At 37.0% G+C, this 24,702-nt stretch overlaps 1 protein-coding gene across 2 annotated transcripts in view; it reads right to left on the bottom strand.

Annotated features, from left to right (window-relative positions):
- Window positions 1-1,257: 1,257 nt before the first annotated feature.
- The window catches only part of Rnf125 (ring finger protein 125), a 41,027-nt gene continuing 17,582 nt past the window's right edge, over window positions 1,258-24,702 (bottom strand). The window contains exons 2-6 of one of the 2 annotated variants that reach the window (XM_005337455.5): window positions 22,427-22,580; window positions 17,593-17,687; window positions 14,294-14,384; window positions 8,603-8,710; window positions 1,258-5,696 (exon numbers count right to left, since the gene is read on the bottom strand). In XM_005337455.5, coding sequence (XP_005337512.1) covers window positions 5,610-5,696; window positions 8,603-8,710; window positions 14,294-14,384; window positions 17,593-17,687; window positions 22,427-22,580 — 535 coding nt within the window. In that variant the 3' untranslated portion in view covers window positions 1,258-5,609. Of the gene's footprint in view, window positions 5,697-8,602; window positions 8,711-13,684; window positions 14,152-14,293; window positions 14,385-17,592; window positions 17,688-22,426; window positions 22,581-24,702 lie in introns of those variants that run through there. The other variant, XR_005728915.2, reaches the window with a different exon arrangement.

Raw genomic sequence — 24,702 nt, forward strand, 5'->3', positions numbered from 1 at the left:
GCTGGCAAGTGCTCAATCCACAGCCCTTCTATCTTACCTTTTAAATTTCAATGAAGTCCTTGGCTAGCAGAACCAATAGTTACTGCATGGTGCTCAGCATCACCTTAGCCAAGTCTGGGTTTTTAAGCCTTGGCATTGTTGATATTTGGGCAGATTCTTCGTTGGGAGAGGCTAACCTGTAAACTGTAGAGTGTTGAGCTGTATCTGAAAGGCGAGTGACTCACCCGAGATGGAGATTCAACCAAGAGATTTATTGGGGGGCTGCCCGAAAAGGAGAGGCAGAGGGCAGAGAGAAAGAGAAAGAGAGCAGAGAGAGGAGAGAAAGAAGAAGAAGAGGGGAAGAGGGCAGAGGGAGAGAGCTTGCAAGCTTGGGCTTAAGAAGGGGTGCGTAGATGACGTGGCAGGTGCTGATTGGCAGGGTGACTCAGGACCATCGAGCGGACACTGTATCCTGCAGGGATTGGTTGAGAAAACCTTTGAATTTGGGAGGGCTAAGGGATGCCGTGATCTTCTCACGAGTGGGAAACTTAACTTCAGCAGGGAGTCTCCCACACACCCAACAGTATCCACATCTCAGGCCAATAGAACATCTGCCCCAGTTATGACAACCAAACATGTCTCTAGAAATTGCCAATGTCTGCTGGGACAAAAAAAATAGCTGCAGTTGATAACTAATGGCATAAATGAATGTATATTCTTGTGATCGATGTTGCCGAATGTTGATAATTTAAAAAGCCTCAGAAAGCCGGGCATGGTGGTTCACCCTTGTAATCCTCCCAGAGGCTTGGGAGACGGAAGCAGGAGGACTACAAATTCAAAGCCAGCTTCAGCAAAAGCAAGGCACTAAGCAACTAAGTGAAATCCTGTCTCTAAATAAAATATAAAATAAGGCTGGGGATGTGGCTCAGTGGTCAGTGACCCTGAGTTGAATCCCTGGTACCAAAAACAAAAAACCCAAAACAAACAAACAAACAAACCTGTGAAGACTGGGGGTGAAGCTCAATGTAGAGTGCTCACCTAGTGTGCATGAGGTCCTGGGTTTAATCCCCAGCACACAAAAAAAGGAAAAAGAAGGAAGAGGAGAAGGAGGAGGAAGAGACAGGGAAGAAGAAAAATGCATATTAGATTTGTCTAAAAAAATTATCAAGATCGGTATTTAAGAATGGACACAGTAGGGCTGAGGATGTGGCTCAGTGGTTCAATCCCCTGTACGAAAAAAAAAAAAAAAAAAGAAAAGAAAAGAATAGACACAGTAGATATTTTAATGAAAACAATGGTCCTGCCATTCTTTATTTCCCATAATAATACAATTTTCAAAAGAAAAAGAATTGTACATTTTAAATTCTGACCATTATACAGATGTTTTTTACAGTTGAATAATAAAAGAATGAATTCCTTAGTACTTTTTAAGATACCATCAGTGTTTGAGAATACAATTATGACATGATAAACATTTAAAAACTGGAATAAGCTCACTTCATAATAGAAGACATTTAGCACCCCGTAACAATAACCAAACAACATCACTGGAGATAGAATCTCCTAGAAGATATGACATGGAGCTCTGTCTTTACTACGTATGTACAATTAGTCCAGGTGTTCCACCTACATTTTAGAAATCTGAGTGAAAAAAACATATGAAAAAGAAATTCTCCATAGGCTTTCATAGGTTAGAATTTAGCTCTGGAAGAATAACATGTGAATCAGTTTTTCCCTTATACAACCTTGAAAAAGCTGCAGCCTGAGGCACTTTTTAAAAGCAAGTGAAATTTTGTTGGTAGTTAGCAACTTCAAATATTGGTTATTTTAAAACAATGAATGATGCACTCCTTTTACAAAAGACCAAAGGCACAGTGAAATAATGAATATTTGCACTTCAACATTTTACAACTCAAAATAATTCAGAACACAGAATAATGCAGGTGGCCAGCACCAAATCTGTCCTGTAGGTGGCAAGAGAATCAATAGAGGAATTCAGGGTCAGGATTCAGAATTGCACTGAGGGTTTTTTTTTTTTTTTTTAAAGAAAGAGTGAGTGAGAGAGAGAGAGAGAATTTTTTTAAATATTTATTTATTTATTTATTTTTGTTTTTGGCGGACACAACATCTTTGTTGGTATATGGTGCTGAGGATCGAACCCGGGCCGCACGCATGCCAGGCAAGCGCGCTACCGCTTGAGCCACATCCCCAGCCCCACACTGAGGTTAATAGTGGGAAAGGACTTAAAGCTTTACTTAAAAGATAGATTTTTTAAAGTTTATGTTTTTTTTTAAATCAAATTTTACCGATATAAATATGACTTTTGTACTGCTCTGAATTAACAAAGTTATTGTCTGGATATTAGGTACTAATGCTCAGAAATATGATCTACTTTTCAAGGGCTAGATTTTCAATTCAATGAATATTTCTAAGTAATTCCTCTCTTCTTGCTATTGTTGTCCAACAGGTCTTGCTTTATTGTGTGATCCATCCAAATTAGAGGAAGAGAGGTTGTGAAACTAAAAATCTGTTGTTACTTGCTAGCAACTGTGAAAGAAAGTTTGAAATCATTATCTAAAATGCAGGATGTGGCGGGTACAGTTCCAGTGGCAGAACATGTGACTAAGTGCATGAGGCCCTGGGTTTGACCCCTAGCACCATCAAAAAGTAAAAAGTAAAATGAGGATATGAAGCCCTATAGACTTTATTTGGCTTTACATTTTTTCAATTACCTTGTACTGGTTGGAAAATCAGTAGCAAGGCTTAGTGAGTTAGGGGTAACTTGCTATAGAAAATTTGGGGCTCCATGAGTATGATTATATTTATGTCCAAGGAGAAAAGTAAATTTATCAACGATTACAATTAAATTAAGTGATTACAATTAAAAGCTAACTTTAAGTCAAATAACATTTTATTCTCAGGAGTTGATACTACTAACCTTTATTTGCATCTTTTCTTCCTTTCAAGATTGGAATATTAATCTACAGCCTAGAAGTGTCACTAAAAGAGCCAGATATGAAAAATAGAGCCATTGAATGAAGAATGGTAGCAAATGTTAAATATATCATTACTTGAAGAGGCCAGACTAAATTGGAGATAAAATGGAGAAACTAAAGTATATTATACCAATGTTCTAAAAATGTTGACATAATACAACTTTTTAAGAGGGAAAATGAGGAGAGCAAATAAATTTTTTGTTGTTGTGGTTATGACAATCGTTATGATTGTATTAGTATTGTTATTCTGATGCAGTTGTATGTGAAAGGTAAATAAAGAAGTGGGTAATCATGGTTTATTCTATCATGTTCTGTGTCCTTGAAAACCAAGATTTTTTAATATTTACTTTTTAGTTTTAGGTGGACACAACAACTTTATTTTATTTTTTTTTATGTGGTGCCGAGGATCAAACTCAGTGCCTCATGTGTGCTAGGTGAGCACTCTACCATGTGAGCCACAACCCCAGCCCAGAAAAACAAGATTTTTAGTAGGGAAGTACAGAATCTTCTTGGAATAGAAAATTTAGGTAAAAACCCTATACTACCCAATTTTATTTGGAAGCAGCAAAGAAACTTATCAAGTGTTTTATCTTTAAAAACATACAGATAATTCCTAGCTCTCTCCTTGAAACAATGACCAATCTAGTAGCAAGGAGCATCCTTAGAGTCCACAGTATGGTTTGAAATACCATTTCTCACAGCAAAAAACCAGGCCCTTCAAGAAATGACTGATTCAAAGTCTGGAGCAGGAAACATACAAGTTCACATACATGTTCACCCTGAAGTATCTTGTCATATAGGATAGCAAAGAATCCATTAAAGTGTCAAAAGGTCTCAGAACTGTCTTGACTAGGCTCTTGATGGCCATAAATTAAACAACCGGAGTCTCTATACAGTTATATTTGTAATGCACTGAAGCCCATCAAATATGTTTAAATATATTACTCTATAATACTTTTTTTTTTAAAGTGATTTCTGGAAGATAATGAACACCTTTATCATCTTGAAAACTGGTACATAAAAGGGGGGAAAAAAAGGCAAGTATGTGGTGCATGCCTGTAATCCAAGCTACTTGGGAGTTTGAGGCAGGAGGATTGCAAGCTTGAGGTCAGCTGGGCAACTTAGCAAGACCCTGACTTGAAATAAGATCTAAAAATAGATCTGGGGCTATAGCTCAGTGGTAGAACACTTGAATAGCCTCCATGAGGCCCTGGGTTCAATCCCCAGTCTGCCACAAATATGAATAAATAAAGGGGGGAAAAGCAGGTGCCCTCTGATGAAAGAACATACCATGACCCAAAGTCTTGCAAAAAGAGCAAACTTGAGTCTAATCAAAACTCTGGATCCATGTGCCAATATTCAGAGGCATCTATTGAATTATGTCATGGGTATTCAATCAGTAAAATACAAATTGTGGGAATCTCTCTAAGTCAGGTTCTTCATCAAGGAAATTTTAAGAAAAAAAAAGGAAGGAAGGAGGAACCTACAGAACAAAGAGAGGTATGAAACATATATCTTGTTTTTGTTTGTTTGTTTATAGTGCTGGGGATTGAACTCAGGGCCTTTAGAAAGCTAGGCAAGTGTTCCACTGCCTACCTATGGCTCCAGTCCCTGTGAAATATAAATCAAATGAAACAATTTTAAATGAATAAGATTAAAATAGAAAGATATGCCCTAGGTGATTAAATTATTGAAAATGCAGGAAAGTCATTATTCTAAAAATCAGTGTAGTGGCTGCTTTTACAGGATTGCAATTGTGATACAAGAGGACAAATGGGTTGATTGGCAGAGTTCTAAAAGAATGTTTCTTACAATAATGCATTAGCTATAAATTTTGTGTCTGTTTTTCAGCATTGGTGTTTTATTTTATAATTTTAAAAGGTTAAAATTTAAAATAAAGCCCTTAGGGTTTCTATTAAAAATGATGGATATAAATCCTTTTACTGTAAATATCAACTGATGATTCTTAAGAAATTATCTATATTATAGAAATTTCTAAATAATAAGCTACAAATATTTAAAAATATAATAATAAATTCTTATGTGTTCAGTTATAACAAGTCAAGGAATTACATACGTTTCTAACACAGAATTTATTGTTATAGTATTATGTAATATCTGTTATAGAATATCTGTTAAATGGACTGCTGACATCAAAATTTCCTTTCCAACTCCCATACAAGATTATTCATGTTATTTTATTAGATATTAGAAAAAAATCATTGGAACAGATTTCATATTTCTTGAGTGTCTACACTTTGTTCCACTCTTCCTCTTTTTACATAGAACAAAGATCAGTTGTCTTGCCTAACTATGAATGTCGCATTCCAAATGATGTCACCCTTTTCACAAATAGAGATCCTCCACCTACATACTCAGCCTGTATTTCTTCCATAATTAATGACGGACAGAGACTATTTCTTGTTATTGTCTGAGAAACTCAAGAATGCAAAACAGACTTAAACCATCAAAATGAAAGCAGTTTTTGAATGCACTGTAACAATAAGAATGGACAAACATATAACTGGGTTATACATTTTTCTCCATCAAACCTTGACAACTTCCTTCCAATTGTTCAAGCAGCATTTTAAATGTTGCTATTGAATGGTCCCTTTCCCCTTCCTCTTAATAAAATTATGTGGTGTTCGAGTGATTCACATATTCAAGAAGTGACCGGTCTAAGACTCTTCGGATAAGAGCTTCCTCAATTATATTAAAATCCTACAATAAAGAAGAATAATTAGAAATATTAGAATCAACAGTGTATCAGAAATTGGAGGATGTTGCAGTGGCGCATGCCTGTAATCTTAGCAGTTTGGAAGGCTAAGGCAGGAGGATCACAAGTTCAAAGCTAGCCTCAGCAACTTAGTGAGCTCCTAAACAACTTAAGGAGACCCTCCCTCTAAATAAAATATAAAAAGGGCTGGGAATGTGGCTCCGTGGTTAAGTATCCCCGGATTCAATCCTGGTACCAAAAAGAGAAATGGACAATGTTGGTCAATGCAAAGATCTCATTTTTCAGGAAATTAAAATCCTGAGCTACCTGACTTGTTCAAGGTTTCACAAAGCCTGGCACTAAGCCCGGGACTTTTGCTTTAGAGCTAGAACATTTTCTATTTCCCTTTACTGGACTAGCAATTAACTAGTTCCTGTCATAATAAAATAGTCTTGATTTGGAATTTCAAGTTTTATCTGACCTAATTAACAGTGTTACAGACAATGCTAAAAATTCTGGGCAGACTTCTATATCTCACATAACATATAACACATAAATGGAGTAAATTAAAACATCCCTTAGGAGACTGGGGGCATAGCTCGATGGTAGAACACCTGCCTAGCATGTGCAAGACCCTGGGTTCTATCCTTAGCGCTGCAGGGAAAAAAGCAGATAGATATATAGAGATGTAGATATATCTCCCCCTAGGATTCACAATGCCAACAGTACTACTAAATATCTATTTATTTAAAAAAATGTCTTTTATTGTCTCTCCATGAGTCAAATAGAATTCAAAACTTGATACCAATACATTCTGTTAATAAAATATAAAGTATTATGAACTCCATCCTCTGCAATCTCTCTCCTCTTCTACAATAAACAACCAACAAAAAGTGAAATCTCCTGGAAGACCACTTTAAAACAGAGAAGCAAAATCCAAAGCACAGTGGAGCACCAGTCTGGTCTCATTACTGGCTTACTCTTAGGCAATTTTCTTAGCCTTTGAGCTTCAGATATTTCACAGTTAAATGAGGATAAAAATACAATTTCACCTTAAGAGAGTTTCTGGAAGCAATAAAATAATATGCATAAAGTACATATATGGCTTATCTAGTAGCTTAAAAAACAGAAATCAAAATAACATTAATTCAAGTTCACTTCCTTACCCATAAAGATGGTTTTGAGTAGCGAGAAAGTATTCTCAAAGTGACTTTCTCTAAAGATCTTGATAAAGATGGACTGAACATTACTGGCCAGAAAGGCATACAACCATCTTAGAGAGCTTAGATAAAGAGGAACCCCTTTGTATTACTGACAAGAACACAGGACCAGAACCAGGTTATGCTGAGGCCTTGTGTACCATATGGGGCCAGTAAAGACTATTAGAAAAGCTGAGCAGAGAATATTTAGCCTCTGTCACGTGCCTTGTGCAATTCTTCAAGTGGTCCTAATAATCCCACTTATTCCTTGCCAGTCTTCAACTTGCCTATCATCTGTGCCCGAATTGCGCAAATAAATAACTTTCTATGCACTCTCATTTAATCCTCACAAAAGCTTTTTAGAGTAGATGCTTTTAATTTTCTACTTTGCAAATAAACAAATGAAATTCAGAGGTTAAATACATTCCCCAAGGTTGCTCAGCTTAAGAGTTATTACTTAGACCTAACTCAGAACCTAGGCTCCTTCGGTCCAATTTGGATAACCACAATAAATAAGAAAGCAGGGAGAAAATTTTCAAACAATAGTCCTCAACAATGATTAAATTGTATCTTGAAATTGTATAAAAAGAAAACAATCAAAAACATGCGAAAATTATGTGCAAATCCAAACTTGACTCCATTACAATAAAAATATTTTATTTCAGAATAAAATACTAGTAATAACTTCCCCCACTACGTTAATAAATGTTAATACTTTTTTGCTGAAACAATGCCTTCTTCACACATGACAACACATGGACCAAAGTAAAACCATTTGCTTGCTATTATCATTTCTGATAATGAGAAATATATTTAAAGTATTAAAACTATTAATACTACATGTAACTATACCTCCATCTTCAAAAACATTCAACATGACAGGATTGGTCATGGTTTGGTAATTGAGGCTAGGTGATGAGTATATCAAGTTTCATTATATTTTTCTGTCTAATTTCACGTTTAAAATTTTTTGTAATAAATTTTAAGTTTAAAAATTTCAGCCAGGAAGCTTGACACAGGAGGATTGCAAGTTCAAAGCCAGCCTCAGCACTTTAGCAAGATCCTGTCTCAAAATAAAAAAATAAAGGGGGCTGGGATATGTGACTCAGTGGTAATTGGGTCCAATTCTGAGTACAATTTTTTTTTTTTTTTTTTTTTGTGGTGCTAAGGATTGAACCCAGGGCTTTGTGCATGTGAGGCAATTGAGCTATATCCCCAGCCCAAAAAATGTTTAAAATAAACAATAGTTTTGTTTTATCAAATTTAAATAAAAAATGAGAAGGCCAGTGTTACTAGCCTGATAATATCATATCTATTATAGACATTCAATGTACTCATAAAAATAATTGGATACATAACTCTGAGCATCTCAGCTATGGGTAAGTCCACAATGTCACAAAAATTATAACTATGTAAAAGGAGGGACTAGAATAAAAATTTAAATAATTTAAAAATTAAACCTGAATATATTTATAATGCATGATTACCTAGATCACAAAGAAAATAATTTTGTCCAGGATAGAAAACCACTTTAATATCAATAGTCAAATTTATAAAATACTTGAATTTCATGTTTTCATTCTTAATGCTGATGCTTAACCCGTTAGCTACAAACACATTTTTCCTCTATGATTTTATTCACTTGGATTTAAAACGTAAGTTTAACATACACAGCATAAAAATATCATGTGAAAGTTAGAAAATATACTTACTATGAAATCGTCATAGAACAAAGTGTGGCTAACTTGCAGGTGTCTTATTAAACTGCCATTGAAGCTGCTTGGATTCTCATTGGGTATTAAACGGCAAAGTGGACAGAACTGGAAAGAACCAACACCAAGAGTTCAAGAAAGAATTTTAATTAATAGCATTATAATTAAAAAAAAAATAAGTAACTATTCAAAGTAAATTTTAACTTTTATAATTCCGTTCACTCTATCTTAATATTGTAGGGTTAAACTGCATAACTATGGGGCTGGGAATATAACTCAGTTGGTAGAGTGCTTGCCTCACATACACAAGGCCCTGGGTTCAATCCCCAGCACCACCAAAAAAAAAAAAATAATAATAATAATAATAATAAAATAGAAAAAAAAATAAACTGCATAACTATTAAAAACAATATTAAACAAATAAAATTGCATTCATTTCTTCAAATTATTCCTTGTCAGTTTGCATACATAAAGTTAAACTGCTTCATATTTAATCAATCTTTTTTTGGCAGTGCTGGGGATTGAATCCAGGTCTTTGCATGTGCTAGGCAAGTGCTCTACAACTATGGTACATCCTCAGCCCTTTCTAAATTTCATTTTGAGACATGTTCTTGCTACGTTGTCCAGCTGGCCTTTAATGTGCAATCCTCCTGCCTTGGCCTCCCAAGTTGCTAGGATTACAGGTGTGTACCACTATGCCTGGCCATAGGCATAATTTTTTTATTTAAACAATATTAGTTAGTACATGGACCATAACTTACTGAATTAGTTGCCTACCTCTTGAAATACTTAGTTTTTTTGGTATGTGGATAAGTTGATGTTACAAATGACATTTTCTATGGTGTGCACCTTTTAGGGGATTATTTAGGCCAGAAATGGAGATACTTATGACAAAACTGCTGAACATTTACAGTTTATAATATCTATTGCTCTGTATTTTTTGTATTGCCATTAGCAATACAGGTTACAAAATATCAGAATTAGTTATTAATATTTACACATATTTTTCTAATTTAATAGCCATTTAGGGCTCCTAAAGAAATATGTTTCTGTGGGCACCATGATACATGCTTGTAACCCCAGGACTTAGGAGGTTGAGGAGGAGGATTATAAATTCAAGATGAGCCTCAGTAATTTAGGAAAATCCTGTATCAAAATAAATAAATAAAAGACTAAGCTGTAGCTCAGTGGTAAAGTAACCCTGGATTCAAACCCCAGTATCATTTTTTTTGCATTTTGACATATTTATAAATTTGTGAGAAATTACAAAAGTAGTGCAGAGGTCCCATGTCCTTATCATCCAGCTTCCCCAAATAGTAACATCTGACATCAGCATAGTGCATTGTTGAAACTAAGAAACTGGCAATTAACTAAGCTCAGACCTTACATTATTTTTATCTTTTAATTTTTAAATTTTTTCTTTTTAGTTATGCATGACAGTAGAATGTATTTTGACATATTACACATACATGGAGTATAACTTCCCATTCTTGTGGTTGTACATGATGTGAAATTAAACTGGTCAGACCTTACATTCTGCCAGTTTTTGCACATATTCAATTTTTAAATGTATATGTGCAGTTTTATGAAATCGTATCACATGTAGAGATTTGTATAACCACTGTCACATCAAAACACAAAATCTTCCTGCCACTACAAAGGAACTGCACTGTGCTGCTATCTTTTTACTTCCTCTTCCCTCCATAAGTCCTGGCACCCACTGATGAGTCCTCCACCTCTATAATCTCATCGTTTTGAGAATGCTGTATGAATAGAACTAGACAACATTTAACTGTTTGAGATTGTCTTCTTCCACTGAGTACAATGACCATGAGGGCCGTTTGTTCCTTCCTTGTCATTTCTAAGAAATAGCCCATGATATGGACGTCCCAATTTATTTATCCATTTACCTTTTAGAGGGCATATGGATTGTTTCCAATTTGGGGATGTTACTAGTGAAAATGCAACGGATATTTGTATACAGATGTTTGTATAAAAGTAAGTTTTCATTTCTCTAGGATAAATTTCTAGAAGTTTGAAATCTTGGTCATATGGTAAGTGTATGTCTAACTTAAAAAAAAAAAAAAACAATAACAACAACAACAACAAAAAACCCACTGCCAAACTGTTTTCCAGAGTGGCTATACTGTCTTACATCATGGCAGCAATGTGTGAATTACTCAGTTTTTCCTCATTCTCACCAGTATTTGATATTGTCAAAATTTTTTAGCCATTTTGATAGGTGTGTAGTGGTGTCTCATTATGGTTTTAATTTGCATTTCCCTAATGGCTAAAATGACTCTTTTGTTTTTATTAGTGCATAATAACTATACATGATAGTGGGGTTCACTTTGACATATTCACATATGCACAAAACATAGTTTGGTCCATTTAATTCCCTAGTACTTCCCCTTTCCCTACCCAGGATCCCCTTCCTCTACTCTAACCTACTTTATATTTATTTTTAGAATTGGTGCATTATAATTATACCACCCCTGGCTTACAACATAGTTTTTTGAAGTCAGACAACTTTAGATTCAAACATTACTAGATGTGTGACCTTAGGCATATTATTTCCTCTTCTATGAGATAGGGAAACTACTACACACCTTGCAGGGTAGCTGTTGTATTTAGAGACAATGTCTTTAATGAACCATATCTGTACTAGGAACTCAACAATTGTCATACATTTACTTCTATATGATTCCTGTCCTCAATGAGTTGGGGCTCCCTGCAGAAAGAAACCACATTTGTTGTATTGACCCCAGTATTTCCAGTATCCAGAAGATAGTTTCCAATTTCATCTCAACTTCCCACTAAAATATCCTTGGCAAATAATTAATCTTAATCTGCAAATGAGTATCATTCCTATGCTCCAGGGCTATTGATAGGTTTAAAATAATATATTGTGTAATATTATGAAGTCCAGTCCTTGGCACAGTAATAAAAGGTTGCCATTATGGGTTAAGCAGATACTTTCAATATAGCACAGCAGGTACTACATTCAAGATATGAACAGACAACAACTCAAGACCTTGGACAAGGGACCTGAAAAGGGAATCACTGATTTTGCCCAGGAAGTCGGGACAAGTTTAGAAGAACTGCTGGTCACAGAGGTGAGTTTTAAAGAATAAGCTAACCAGGCCAGTGGGGGAAACCATCACAGGCAGAGGAAAGGATGTAGACAAAGCAGGAACTCCTAAAAGGACAGGGCCAGCTTAAGCAATGGCAAAAACTCAACGTGACTGAAGGTCGAGCATGTTGGTGGAAGTGGTTGGAGATGACTTTGGGAGAATAAGTTGGGACCAGTTTTGCTCAATATTTACTTGAGCAGCTAACATGGTTTCTGTATTCCCTGTGCCAAGAGCCAGAAGTCAGAAATGACTACTGAGCCCTGGTCCCAACCATGAAGGAGCTTGTTAGAATCTGGTGGAGGACAGAGATAATGAAAACCTGGAATTTTAAGCAAAGGGATTTGAGAATTATTTCTGAAATTACCCCAGAGGGCAGATCCTCAGTAGATGAGCTCACAGTCCATTTGCCACGTAGGCCAACACCCAGCAGATGAGGACATCTGCCGGTACAGAATTATGAGCTGGTAGTTTAGGGAAGAGACTCATCCTTTCCTACTGGTGCCTTCAGTTGACCTCTCATAGCCCTGGGGTTTATATTCTCTGGTCCTGGGCCTATTGATTACAAATTGTCCCTTTGCATGTAATAAATCTTCATTAATTGTTCTCTTCTCTCGAGAAACTAAAATGCAAAAAAATAAGCAACATCATTGAGTGATGTTCTCTATCTTTGTTTTACAGATGATTAAACTGAGGACCCAAAGTGATCTCCTTGCTAAGAAAAGGGGATAGATCTCCTGACATAGGATGTGTTAAGGGGATTAAAATAAAATCCACTGCCAATATGTTTGGAAACAAATGTTTCCTTCCACTTTTAATCAGATGAGAAGATCCTTTGAGAAGGATATTTATTCTCCAAATCTCTAGGAATATTCAACACAGGTCAACAACAGCAATCAATGAAAAATCAGTCATATGTCTAGCTTGACTTTTCTTCAATGTTTCAAAGAAAACAGTGATTCTCAGGATGAGGTCCTCAGACCTACAGCTTCTGCATCACCTGAAAGAACTTATTAGAAATGCAAATGTGGGGACTAGGGGTGTAGCTCTATGGTAGATCGCTAGTATGAGGCCCTGGGTTTAATGTCCAGCTTTGGGAAAAAAAAATAAGTAGAAAGAAAGAAAGAAATGCAAATTCTTTATTCTTTGACACCAGCCCAGACTGACTAAATCAGACACTCTAGTGGGCAGGACCCAGGCATCTCTGCCTAAGCAAGCCCTCTGAGTGATTCTGATGCAGAATGGTTGAGAAATATTGCCTTAAAGAAAATGTGATTTCCTTAAAAAATAAAATAAAAGATGAAATAGAAGGAAATAAGTTTGAAATTCTGGCTGTAATACCTAGGTTGTGGTTAGGATCGCCTTTCTTAATTCCAATACCTACAGAGAAAAGTCTCTCAAGGATTTTATTTTACTGAGAATAATTATCAAACTAGAGTATGTCTTAATCTTTTTTTTTAAAGCTAGTAAATTACATGCTAAATAATGAATAGCTCTGATAGTATTCAATTATCTAAAATAATTGTTAATTTTTTTCCCCCAGTAATGGGGATTGAACCCAGGGGTGCTTTACCATTGAGCTATAACCCCACCCTTTTAAACTGTTTTTTTTATTTTTTTGAAACACACTTTTGCTATGTTGCCCAGACTGACCTCCAACTTGCAACCCTCCTGCCTCAGCCTCCTGAGTTATAGATGTGCACCATTGCTTGATCCTTCCCTGAACCTAAGCATTCTTGGAGCACTGTATTTTATTTTAACTGTTGGATAAGAGAAACATCAATAGATACAGATGGAAAGTTAAGATGTTGAGAGATCTAAAAAAAAAAAAGCCTTTTTTTTTTCATTTTGGAAAACTCTATAAAGCAGTTACCATCTTTAGAACAATCTAGATTCACAAGGAATTAGTACTCAAGGACTGTATGCTTTACAGAGAGCCTATAAAAAAAACCTTCTTCTTTTGTGGTCCACTTGGTCTCCTTTTTTGGAATGTCAAAGAGAGTGAGAGTCCTTGGAAATGTCAGAAGAAAATATCCCTGTCTGATATAAAAAATAAAAGTATTTCAGAGAGAAAGACAGAATAATAGAATGTTTTAGTTTTCTTAAAATTAACAACGTTTCTTAAATGAAAAAAAATTCTTACCTCTGCTCTTAACTTTGTAAGACACTTAAAAACTTACATTTATGATGGGAGTATTGTGCTTCAAAATGGGTAGGTTTTTTCTTCCTGGAGGAATTTTAAATGTTTTCTTAAAAGGATTCAATATTATTTGTTTATTGCTAGACTTCCCTTACTAGGGAACCATGTGTGAGAACAGTGAAAGCAGAGTAAGAACGAATGAGCCTAAAATTCTAGGGCTGAAGATGTAGCTCACTGGTACAGTAGTTGCCTAGCCTGCATGAGGCCCTGGGTTCAGTCTTCAAACACATACATACACATAAAAACAAGAAAGAGAGGGAGAGGGAGAAGTTAAAAGAAGAAACTAAATCTATTAAATGGATTTTCTAATGCATCTTAAATTAAAACACTGCTAAAAGACATGGTCATAAAAGTCCTTACCACCGGTCTCCTTTCTGATCTGTGATGAGTAATACAGTGATCCAACAAACTGTCTTCATCCAGTTCCCTCTGACAAAACGGACATACACACCTGGAAATTGCAAACATGAGTAGAATTCCAAACATTACTAAAACCGTGGGCAGCTAGAGTACTCAATCACTTAAGTGGAAATGAAGGAGGAGAAGTTAGGTAGATTATCTAATTCTAGTTCTTTTCTGATTTAATACTATTTTTCCTCTCCTGATAATGTTGCTGATGCCTAGGTTTTTCCCTGTGAGAAATGTGAATGTGTGTGCTAACTGGGACAGGGCAGAGGGTTATATAGAATTTTTGAAGCTCTTTATTCCTTTTGGGAGAGAAGTGCAATCCAACACCCATTAACTGAGAAATTGATGATCACAGCACCCAGCTCTCAGTTACCTTTTTCTTTCCTAATTCAAGTACCATCTGATATGAGTGTTATTTGTTCTCCAACTCCACGAGCATCACTAAGGGGTATCCACTACACATTCTTAGTTTCCAATGAAGAATGAAAATTCATCTGCAGCTGTCCTCATGAGTACTTAGTAATTATCCCTTACATCTGTGCTGTCCAATATGTCTATTAAGCATATGAAATCCGGTTAGTCCAAATTATCATATGCTGGAAGTATAAAGTACACACTGATCAACCCAAGGCTCAGCACTTAAGAGCACGTTGAGCAAGTGCTCAACCACTGAGTTTACGTATTGAAATTTCAAAGCCTAATGTAATAAAGGGTATGTGAACTATCTCAATAATTTTTATACTGATTACATGTCTGAATGATACTTTGACTATATTAGATTAAAAGAAAATATATTAAAAGTTAGTTTCTTTTCTATTTTTTTTTTGGGGGGGCGAGGTATCCGGGGATTGAACCCAGGGGTGTTCTACCAAACTCCTCAGCCATTAATATTTGTCATTTTGAGATAGGGTCTCAGTAAGCTGTTGAGGTTGGCCTTAAACTTGGCCATCCTCCTGCCTCAGCCTCCCAAGTGGCTGGGATTATAGGCATGCCCCACCACACAGGGCTTCACTAGTTTCTTTTAATCTTTTGAATGTGGCTACTAGAAAATTTTTAAATTAAATGTGATCAACATCATTTCTATTAGACAACATTGCCTTAATTTCTTAGCAACAGTACGGAAGCTAGAAGCTCTTGCTCCTTTTCCATTATACAAGTCATTTCCTGTTTCCCGAGACTGTTACTCTGGAAAAATTTCCTGTATAAGAGCTGTCAATATTTGAATCATGTAGTTAATTCTTCTATAAAGCAAAGATTTCGATCATAAATGAAAATATAAATCTGGCCTATAAAACTGATTGACAAGCTCCTCATTTTCTTTTCTTTCTTTCTTTTTTTTTTTCAGTGCTGGGGATGGAACTCAGGGCCTCCCAGACACTCCACCGATGAGCTACGACTCCACTTCCATCTATTTTTAAAATTCTTTACTGTAATTATAACCAGCAAAAGAAATTAGGATTTAAATTAGCTTTCATATATTTTTAAATTTTCACAAAGCCCATCTACCTTGCAATCAAACCCACACATTTTCTTAACCCACTTATTATCCTTCCTTCTCAAGGGTCCTTGTGGTCAGTCCTGCAGAAACCAAAGTCTGCTTATAGCTACAGTGCTCACTTAAGATGTATAACATCATAGTGTAAAACTAATCTGTAAGAACAGGTACATCTGCAAGGCAGTGTATAGTAGAACAAAAGGAAAGGGGTGATCACTTAGACTTTAGGTTACGAGGTTTACTATTTTGAGTATATTTCTTAAAATACGTAGAACTAAAATTTCAGGAAAGAGAAAGAAATTATACTTATATTGAATACCAGTGGCGGGAAACTGTGCGTAAGTAGATTTAATGGTTTCAAAGCCATGACCTAAGCAAAAGATTACAAATCACTTCTTAATTTTGTTAACAGGGACATACGTCAAATTTTCTAATTACTCTGATACAACTAAACTATCTTTCCCATCAGTGATTTGTTTCTTTTTCCTTTTTAAAGAAAAAAATAGTTAATAATCAATGTCCTCCGTTACACTGACTACCACCTCCGCCCTTCCTCAGCCCCACATAGGGATCACCCAACCAAAAAGGCAAAGGAATCATGATACCTGTCCCAGACCTGTTCTTCCCTTGTTAGAAGATACACTGAGATGCCACTTCCTTCTAAAGGAAACTAGCAATATGAGAGAGAAGGAGCTGAGATGGATAGGTGATGAGCCAGGTGTGGTGGTGCACACCTATAATCTGAGCAGCTCGGGAGGCTGGAGCAGGAGGATTGCAAGTTTGAGGCCGCCAGTGCAACTTAGTGAGACCCTGTCTCAAAATAAAAAATAAAAAGGCTGGAGATATAGGTCAGTAATAGAGCTCCCCTAGGTTAACTCCTTAGTACCACAAAAGAAAAAAAGAAAGAATAAAGATGAGTTAGGCATGGTGATGCAGGCCTGAATCCCAGTGACTTGGTAGGCTAAGGCAGGAGAATTGCAATTTCAAGACCAGCCTTAGCAATTTAGCAAGGCCCTAAGCAAATTCGTGAGATCCTGTCTCAAAAAATAAAAGGCCTGGGGATGTGGTTCAATGGGTGGTTCAATGGTGAAGTACACCTGTGTTGAATATATGGTGCAAAAAAAAAAAAGTTACAACTCACATGTAAAGAAATAAAATAGTATTTTAAGAAAGAGTAAAGATGAGCCGGGTGCAGTGGTGCACAGCTGTAATCCCAGCAGCTCAGGAGGCTGAGATACGAGGATCCCAAGTTCAAAGCCAGCCTCAGCAATGGCGAGGTGCTAAGCAACTCAGTGAAACCCTGTCTGTAAATTAAATACAAAATAGGGCTGGGGATGTGGCTCAGTGGTTGAGTGCCCCGAGTTCAATCCCTGGTACCCACCCCCACCCCCCCAAAAAAAGAAAAGAGTAAAGGTGCATAATCTTTTAATCACAAACTACTTCAGGAATCTATTAGAGAACAGAGCCTAGCAGAAATTTAAGTTCTGCATTCTATTTTTGGTCTTCCTTAATACAAACTCGTTTGAGGAAGTTACCCCAATGTCTCCAGTTGGTTTCCCCTATGCAACTTTTAAAATAGAACAAAATTCTTTGACAGTGATTACTATTAACAAACAATCACCTGCACCAGGTATTACGGTGATGAACCTAATCATAACCCCATATTTTCATAATAAAAAATGTCAAACTTTCCAGATCATAAATTCTTTATAGATAGATCAAATTTAGTCCTAAATTATGCTATATTAAAACAAACCTTGTTGCTGTCTCCCCAAGTTCTTGTAGTGGTCCATACTTATCGATGTACTTCTGACAAGTCCTTATGTGAGCCCTCATTTCACTGAGGCAAACCTATAGAAAAGCAAATTCAAAATAAGCTTACTGTTGAAAAGGAGTTTTGTATGACCCAACTTTATAACTTTCAAGTTAAACCATACCAGCAGGTCAGCTGAATAAATGGATGCATTCATGAAACAGTACCACAGAGTGAGGCATGACGAAGAATAATGCTATTTTTAAGTCTCTCCAATACTTAGACGACTTACATGTTTATTAAAAAGTATTATTCTTTTAAAGTGAAAAGAAGTATAGTAACTGAAAATTGTTTTTTGCATGCCATTATATAAATAGATTGGGGGGGGAGAAGAAGAGAAAGAAAACTGGTAAAGAAAAAGAGAAAGGAGGAAGGAAGGAAAAAATTTAAGAAGGAAGAAGAAACAGAAAAGAAGTAAAGAGAGGCGAGAAAAATAAACGTATGAATTTTAGAGATGTCCCCAGGTTTAGGAAGCTGAGACAGGAGAATCGCGAAAGTTCAAAGCCAGCCTCAGCAAAAGTGAGGTGCTAAGCAACTCAGTGAGACCCTGTCTCTAAATAAAATACAAAACAGGGCTGGGGATGTGGCTCAGTAGTCAAGTCTCCCTGAGTTCAATCCCTGGTACCCAAAGAAAAAAAATGGTAAGAAACCCTGTGCCTTAGGTAAAGATATAAATACCATGGATTTATAACATACCCAGTAGCACTATATGAATTCACAATGCATAGCATACTTAATGGTCCCATGAAGAGCAAACATAAAAAACAGATCTTGCAGTGCATTTTTATTAATGCAGAATAAAGAGCCCTTGTTCCTACAGACATACATTCAGAGATGATAACCATGAGGCATCTGTTGCTAACATAACACACATTCTACCAAAGGTTTCATTAGAACTCTGATAAGATCTTGTACTAAAGGAAGCTTTGTACAGCTGTGGTACAGTAGTCAACCCGCTGTGCTTCATTTTACCCAAGCTGCGGAAGTTCAGCCTCAAATGTGAAATTTACTGTGTCAAGGAAACAGTTATCATTGTTGAACAAAAGGCAAAATAAAAGATAGTAAAAAAGTAAAACCATACGCCTTGCTTTACAATATCTGTTTAAAACATAAAAACAAGGGCTGACATAGTTGATTGTTTTACAGATGTGTTTACAACCTTTAATATCCAGCTTTACACATTAAAGTCCTCTAATCTCCTTACTACTTCTGTTAACAAACATGTCTTTTTCTTTGAACTCTTTGTTCAAAAAGATAAGTATTCCTCAGAAAAATTGCTGATCTGGGAACTGTATACAAATCGATGAATTGATAAGCTCGTGGTCTACACACAAAATTATCTAAAACACTGTACATTGCGATGGCAAAAGAAACATAAATCACATGCCTGGGCTGGGGATATGGCTCAAGCGGTAGCGTGCTCGCCTGGCATGCGTGCGGCCAGGGTTCGATCCTCAGCACCACATACAAACAAAGATGTGTCCGCCAAATACTAAAAAATAAATATTAAAAAATTCTCTCTCTCTCTCTCTCTCTCTCTCTCTCTCTCTCTCTCTCTCTCTCTCTCTCTCTCGCTGGTAATCTAACAGAGAAAGAAGGCTGCACAGATACACAGGAAATTAACAGGGCACAGTGAGATACCATGGCCAGGCCTTGAGAAGTGGCAGTCTGACCCAGACTCTGAAGAATAAGCCAAGTCTAAAATGGCCATAGAAAGATGCAGCATACCTGGCAACAGGAATAGCATAGAAAAGAAGAGACATATGCAATAAGTTCCTCAAAGATAAATCAAAATCCGTGTGACTAATCATATATGGGGGTGGTGGTTGAAAAAAGGAAGAAGATTTCTACCCAGGATAATGCAGAGAATGCTGTTGTTGCTGACAGATGTCAATGGTGAGGGAAGGAAGTGGGTGATGGAATACCATGAGCTTGACTTTGTACATGCTAAATTTTATATGATGACAAAAATAAGTAAAAATAAGCGATAATCTCTTCTCCAAAATGTAAAAAGCTTTTGATTTTTACTTTACTATATTCCAGATGTTATGCTAAAAGACACATTTCTATCATATACCTTCACAACAACTCTGTAGCAACATTATCTTCCTCCTTATTTTACAAAAAGGTAAACTACAACTTAGATTCATAACTTGCTCAAAATCATACTGAGTGCATTGAGAGAATTAAGTGTTTGATCTCAGGGTGTCTGAACCCCAAAGACCATGCATAAATTCTAGTCAGGTAGCCATGAACAGATTACATAAATAGTCAAAAAGTTTTATATTAACATATAAAATGCATTGCCCTGACTATGAGCCAACTTGCAGGTGGTGGTACAATGTTGGAGGAGGTGCTATGCTACCCAGGCCCCAGCTGTGGCTGACACATGAAGGTAAGCCACCTAGGTTTCTGGGGCAACAAGGCAGAAGGAAATGGCCTACTCGAAGAGGATGAGGGCCCCACCCAACAGGAAGGCCAAGCAGAAAGAATCAGGGGGTCTGTCCTCCTCAGGAGCTAAAGAGCTAAGATGCCAGCACTCTGGCTCCAGGGGCTTTCTGCCTCCACAGTAAGAATTCATTTGGAGCTAGGGTTGTGGCTCAGCAGTAGAGTACTTGCCTAGCACGTGCGAGGCCCTGGGTTTGATCCTCAGTGTCACATAAAAATAAATAGATAAAATAAAGGTATTGTGTCCAACTACAACTAAAAAATAAATAAATATTTTTAAAAAGAAAGAATTAATTTTTCAGGAGCTCGTGGCTGAAGAAATGTGCTCCATCTCTATTAACCCTTCAGCTGGCCCCCAATCTGTCTGACTCAGAGAAGCAAGGAACAGTCCTGTATATAGACTCCTGGAATTAGATTTCATTTGCTTAATGTTTTTCTAAAATTCCATTTTGATAATTTTATTTTCCTATTCTGGATGATGGGAGCAAAGTTTCAAAGACTGGGCACAGGTACCATCAGCAAAATAGCCAACATTTTTACCCTAATGGAACTAAAAAAAAAAAAAAAAAAAAAAAAACACAAAAGAGTGGTAAGTAGTATAAAGAGAGAGCACGAGGTTCTAAGGAAAAGTGGGACAGGGCTCCAGTTTACATTTAATAGTCAAGAGCTGGGTGCAATGGCACACACCTATAACCCCAGGACTCGGGAAGGCTGATGCAGGAAGATCTCAAGTTTGAGGCCAGCAATTAGTGAAACTCTGTCTCAAAGTAAAAAATAAAAAGGTCTGGGATGCAGCTCAGTGGTAAAACACCCCTGGGTTCAATCTCTAGTACAAAAAAAAAACAAAAAACAAAAAAAAGGATTTTAACCATCAAGAGAGGTTCCCTAAAGAAATCTCTTGATCTCTGGACTGGGAGTCTATACACCCTCCCAGCATCTCCCCTGGGCAGCTCAAGCTTAACATATCCAAACATATCTCTGTGGATTCCTCTTCAAATTTGATACCTTATTAGCACCTTCATTTATTCATGTCATTTAATTATTTAATTATTAATCTCACCTCTCTCATTTAATGACACCAGTCAAATACCATTTTCCTTCAATTCTATCTCCTAACTATACCTTGAAACAATCTCTTTTTCCATACCTGAATGCATCGTCCTGACCCAGCTTCCTTACCTGACCTAGCATAATAGCCACCTAACTGATTCCAAGGTTCCCTTTCATCCTCTCCAAACTCATTCCTTATGCACATACTAGAGGACTATCTTTAAAATATAAGCTCCATTTTGGCATTCAAATGCTCACATTCTTTCTATGGCTTACTATTGCCTTTAGAGCAAAATCTAGAATCTTTTACATGGACTCTAAGACTTCATGTTATCTGATCAGACTAGTATAGTGCCAAAGGTGGAAAATTACAACCAGGAGGAATTGATCAATAAAGACTACAGGGATCGGAATAATATAGGTGGAAATATGCCCAGCTACTCAGGAGGTTGGACTGGAGGATGGCAAATTCAAGGTCAGTCTGGGCAACTTTGCAAGACCCTGTCTCAAAATGAAAAACAAAAAAGGCTGAGGATGGGGATATAGCTCAGTGGTAGAGTGTCTGCCTGGCATGTGCAAGACCCTGGATTCAATCCCCAGGCACAAAAAAAAAAAAAAAAAAAAAAAAAAAAGGGCTGGGGATGTAGTTCAGTGGTAGAATGTCCCTGGATTCAACCCCCAGTAGTTTTTGGTGAAAAAAATTTTTTTTGAAAAGTTAGGCAAACATAGTACAGGGGTCTGTTTCATCTGCTTCCTGTATATATGAAATCGGAGAGATGCCAGTAAAAAGAATGAGATAAAGCAGTTAGAAAAGCTGAGTAGAATCGAATCAAAAGCAAAGGCAAAATCAGGCACAGTGGCGCTTGCCTGTAATTCCAGCAGCTCAGAAGGCTGAGGCAGGAGAATCGAAACGTCAAAATCAACAATTTATCAAGGTCCTAAGCAACATTTTGAGACTCTCAAAATAAAAAATAAAAAGAGCTGGGGATGTGGCTCAGTGGTTAATCACTCCTGGGGGTTCAATCTCTGGTACCAAAACAAAACAACCACAAAAAAGCACAGGTGGGCTGGGGCTGTGGTTCAGTGGCAGAGCACCTACCTCGAACATGTGAGGCACTGGGTTCAATCCTCAGCACCACACAAAAATAAATAAACAAAATGAAGACAATGTGTCCATTTATAACTAAAAAATATTTGAAAAGAAAAGAAAAGCACAGGAAAAGTGGTAATTTTTTCAGTCACTTAAGCCAGTAACCGTGAACATGTGCATGTCACATACCAGGGTGTCACACTCAGTGCAATTCTGGTACTCTGATTTCATTCTTTTGGCCACATCAGTTGCTGGAACTCCTTCTGAAGGAAGATATGCCCGGCAATATGGACAGGTCCACTTGTTGTTCTTTAAACTGGTAGCAATACAGGAACGGCAGAATCTACCCAAAACAAACCAAGAATATGTCACTTTCCTTGAATGACATAAAAGAGCCACCACCATGTGTTTGTGTCAATTGTAATTCAATGTGCACTATCAACCATACTACCCAAAAATATAGGTCCACTTGCATCCTACACTTCCCAGAGAATGGCTCACCTTCCTGGTGAGACTTCTTTGAGATCACACGCTCTCACCTCAAGTACTTGCATTTATGTAAACAAAAGTAAGAATACAGGGTGAGCAAAGAGCATTAAAACTAACTCAAGGCCCGATGCAGTTGTGCAAGCCTATAATCCCAGCACCTCAGGAGGCTAAGGCTGGAAGTTTGCAAGCTCAAAGCCAACCTCAGCAAAAGCAAGGTGCTAAGCAACTCACTGGGACCTTGTTTCTAAATAAAATACAAAATAGGGCTGGGGATGTGACTCAGTGGTCCAGTGCCCCCAAGTTCAATCCCCAATACCAAAAACAAAAAAACAAACAAACAATAACAACAACAACAACAACAACAACAACAAAACCCCACTAACTCAAAGAAAGGGGCTGGCAGCACACACCTGTAATCCTAGCAACTCGGGAGGCTAAGGCAGGAGGATCATAAGTTCAAGGACAGGCTCAGCAATTTAGTGAGGCCCTAACCAACTTAATGAGATCCTATCTTAAAATTAAAAATAAAAAAAGACTGGAGATATGGCTCAATGGTTAAGAATCCCTGGGTTCAATCCCTGTTACCCAAATTAATTAACTATTTAATGAATTTTAAAAATTGAAAAATAAGTGATTTTTAAAAACTAACTAAAAAATAACTATTGTTTTTCCTTTTCCCTAATCTTACTTTACCTCAAATTGTTGTAAAATTGGTCTTTGGTCTGTGGGGTTTTTTTGTGTGTGTGTGCATTGGATAAGAAAATAGCAGAGGGTTGGAGGGATGTAGCTCAGTGGTTGAGGACTTTATCTAGTATGTGCCAGGACTTGGATGTAATTCCCAGCACCAAAAAAAAAAAAAAGAAGAAGAAGAAGAAGAAGGAAAAGGAGAAGGAGGAGGAGGAGAAGGAAGAGGAGGAGGAGGAGGAAAGAAAGAAAGAAAGAAAATAGCAGCAAGTCAAATAAGTAAAAATACCAGGCATGGTTTTTCTTTTTTCTTTTTTTTTCTTTTTCTTTTTTTTTTTTTTTTTTTGCGATAGGGTCTCACTATGATGTCAAGGATAGCCTTAAAATAAAAATCCTTCTGCCTTAGTCTCCCAATTAGCAAGGACTACAAGCAGGTGCCACTAGCTGACTATAATTCTTTTGAAAATCATTTTAATGTCATTCCTTGATATTGAAAATTAACTAATCAAAGTCACCACTTTAGGAATGACCTCTGAGTCAAGAAATATATTCTCTGACTTATTTAGAGGTATCCTAATAAAATCTTAATATAATTCACAGAAAATCCTGACTTATTTATAGAAGCTGTTGAAGGCTAAGTGTACATGAAATTGAAATGAGCATTTCAGAACAGTTATATACATTAGCATGATCAGGTACCTCCTAAACTATTCAGCACTTAATATCTATCTGGGAGTATTAGTACATATTAAAATTTTAACTTGCCAAGCGCGGTGTTGCACACCAGTAATCCCAGCAGTTTGGGAGACTGAGGCAGGACGATTGGGAGTTCAAAGCCAGCCTCAGCAAAAGCCAGGCCCTAAGCAACTCAGTGAGACTCTGTCTCTAAATAAGATACGTAACAGGGCTTGTGTCTCTAAATAAGATACAAGCCCTGTTTTGTATCTTATTTAGGGAATGTGGCTCAGTGGTCAAGCGCCCCTGAGTTCAATCCCCGGTAACCAAAAAAAAAAAACTTAAAACTTTTCAAGGGTGTAGCTCATTGAGGTGGGGTTCTACCTACCATGCCCAAAGCCTTGAGTTTGATCTCCAACACCACCAAATACAAAAGGTTAATATGTCATACATATTGAAAAGTTTACAGGGAGCTGGGGATGTGGCTCAAGCGGTAGCGCGCTCGCCTGGCATGTGTGCGGCCCGGGTTCGATCCTCAGCACCACATACCAACAAAGATGTTGTGTCCGCCGAGAACTAAAAAATAAATATTAAAATTCTCTCTCTCTCTCCTCTCT

This window comes from Ictidomys tridecemlineatus, chromosome 13 (genome assembly GCF_052094955.1).
Source record: "Ictidomys tridecemlineatus isolate mIctTri1 chromosome 13, mIctTri1.hap1, whole genome shotgun sequence".
NCBI lineage: Eukaryota > Metazoa > Chordata > Mammalia > Rodentia > Sciuridae > Ictidomys > Ictidomys tridecemlineatus.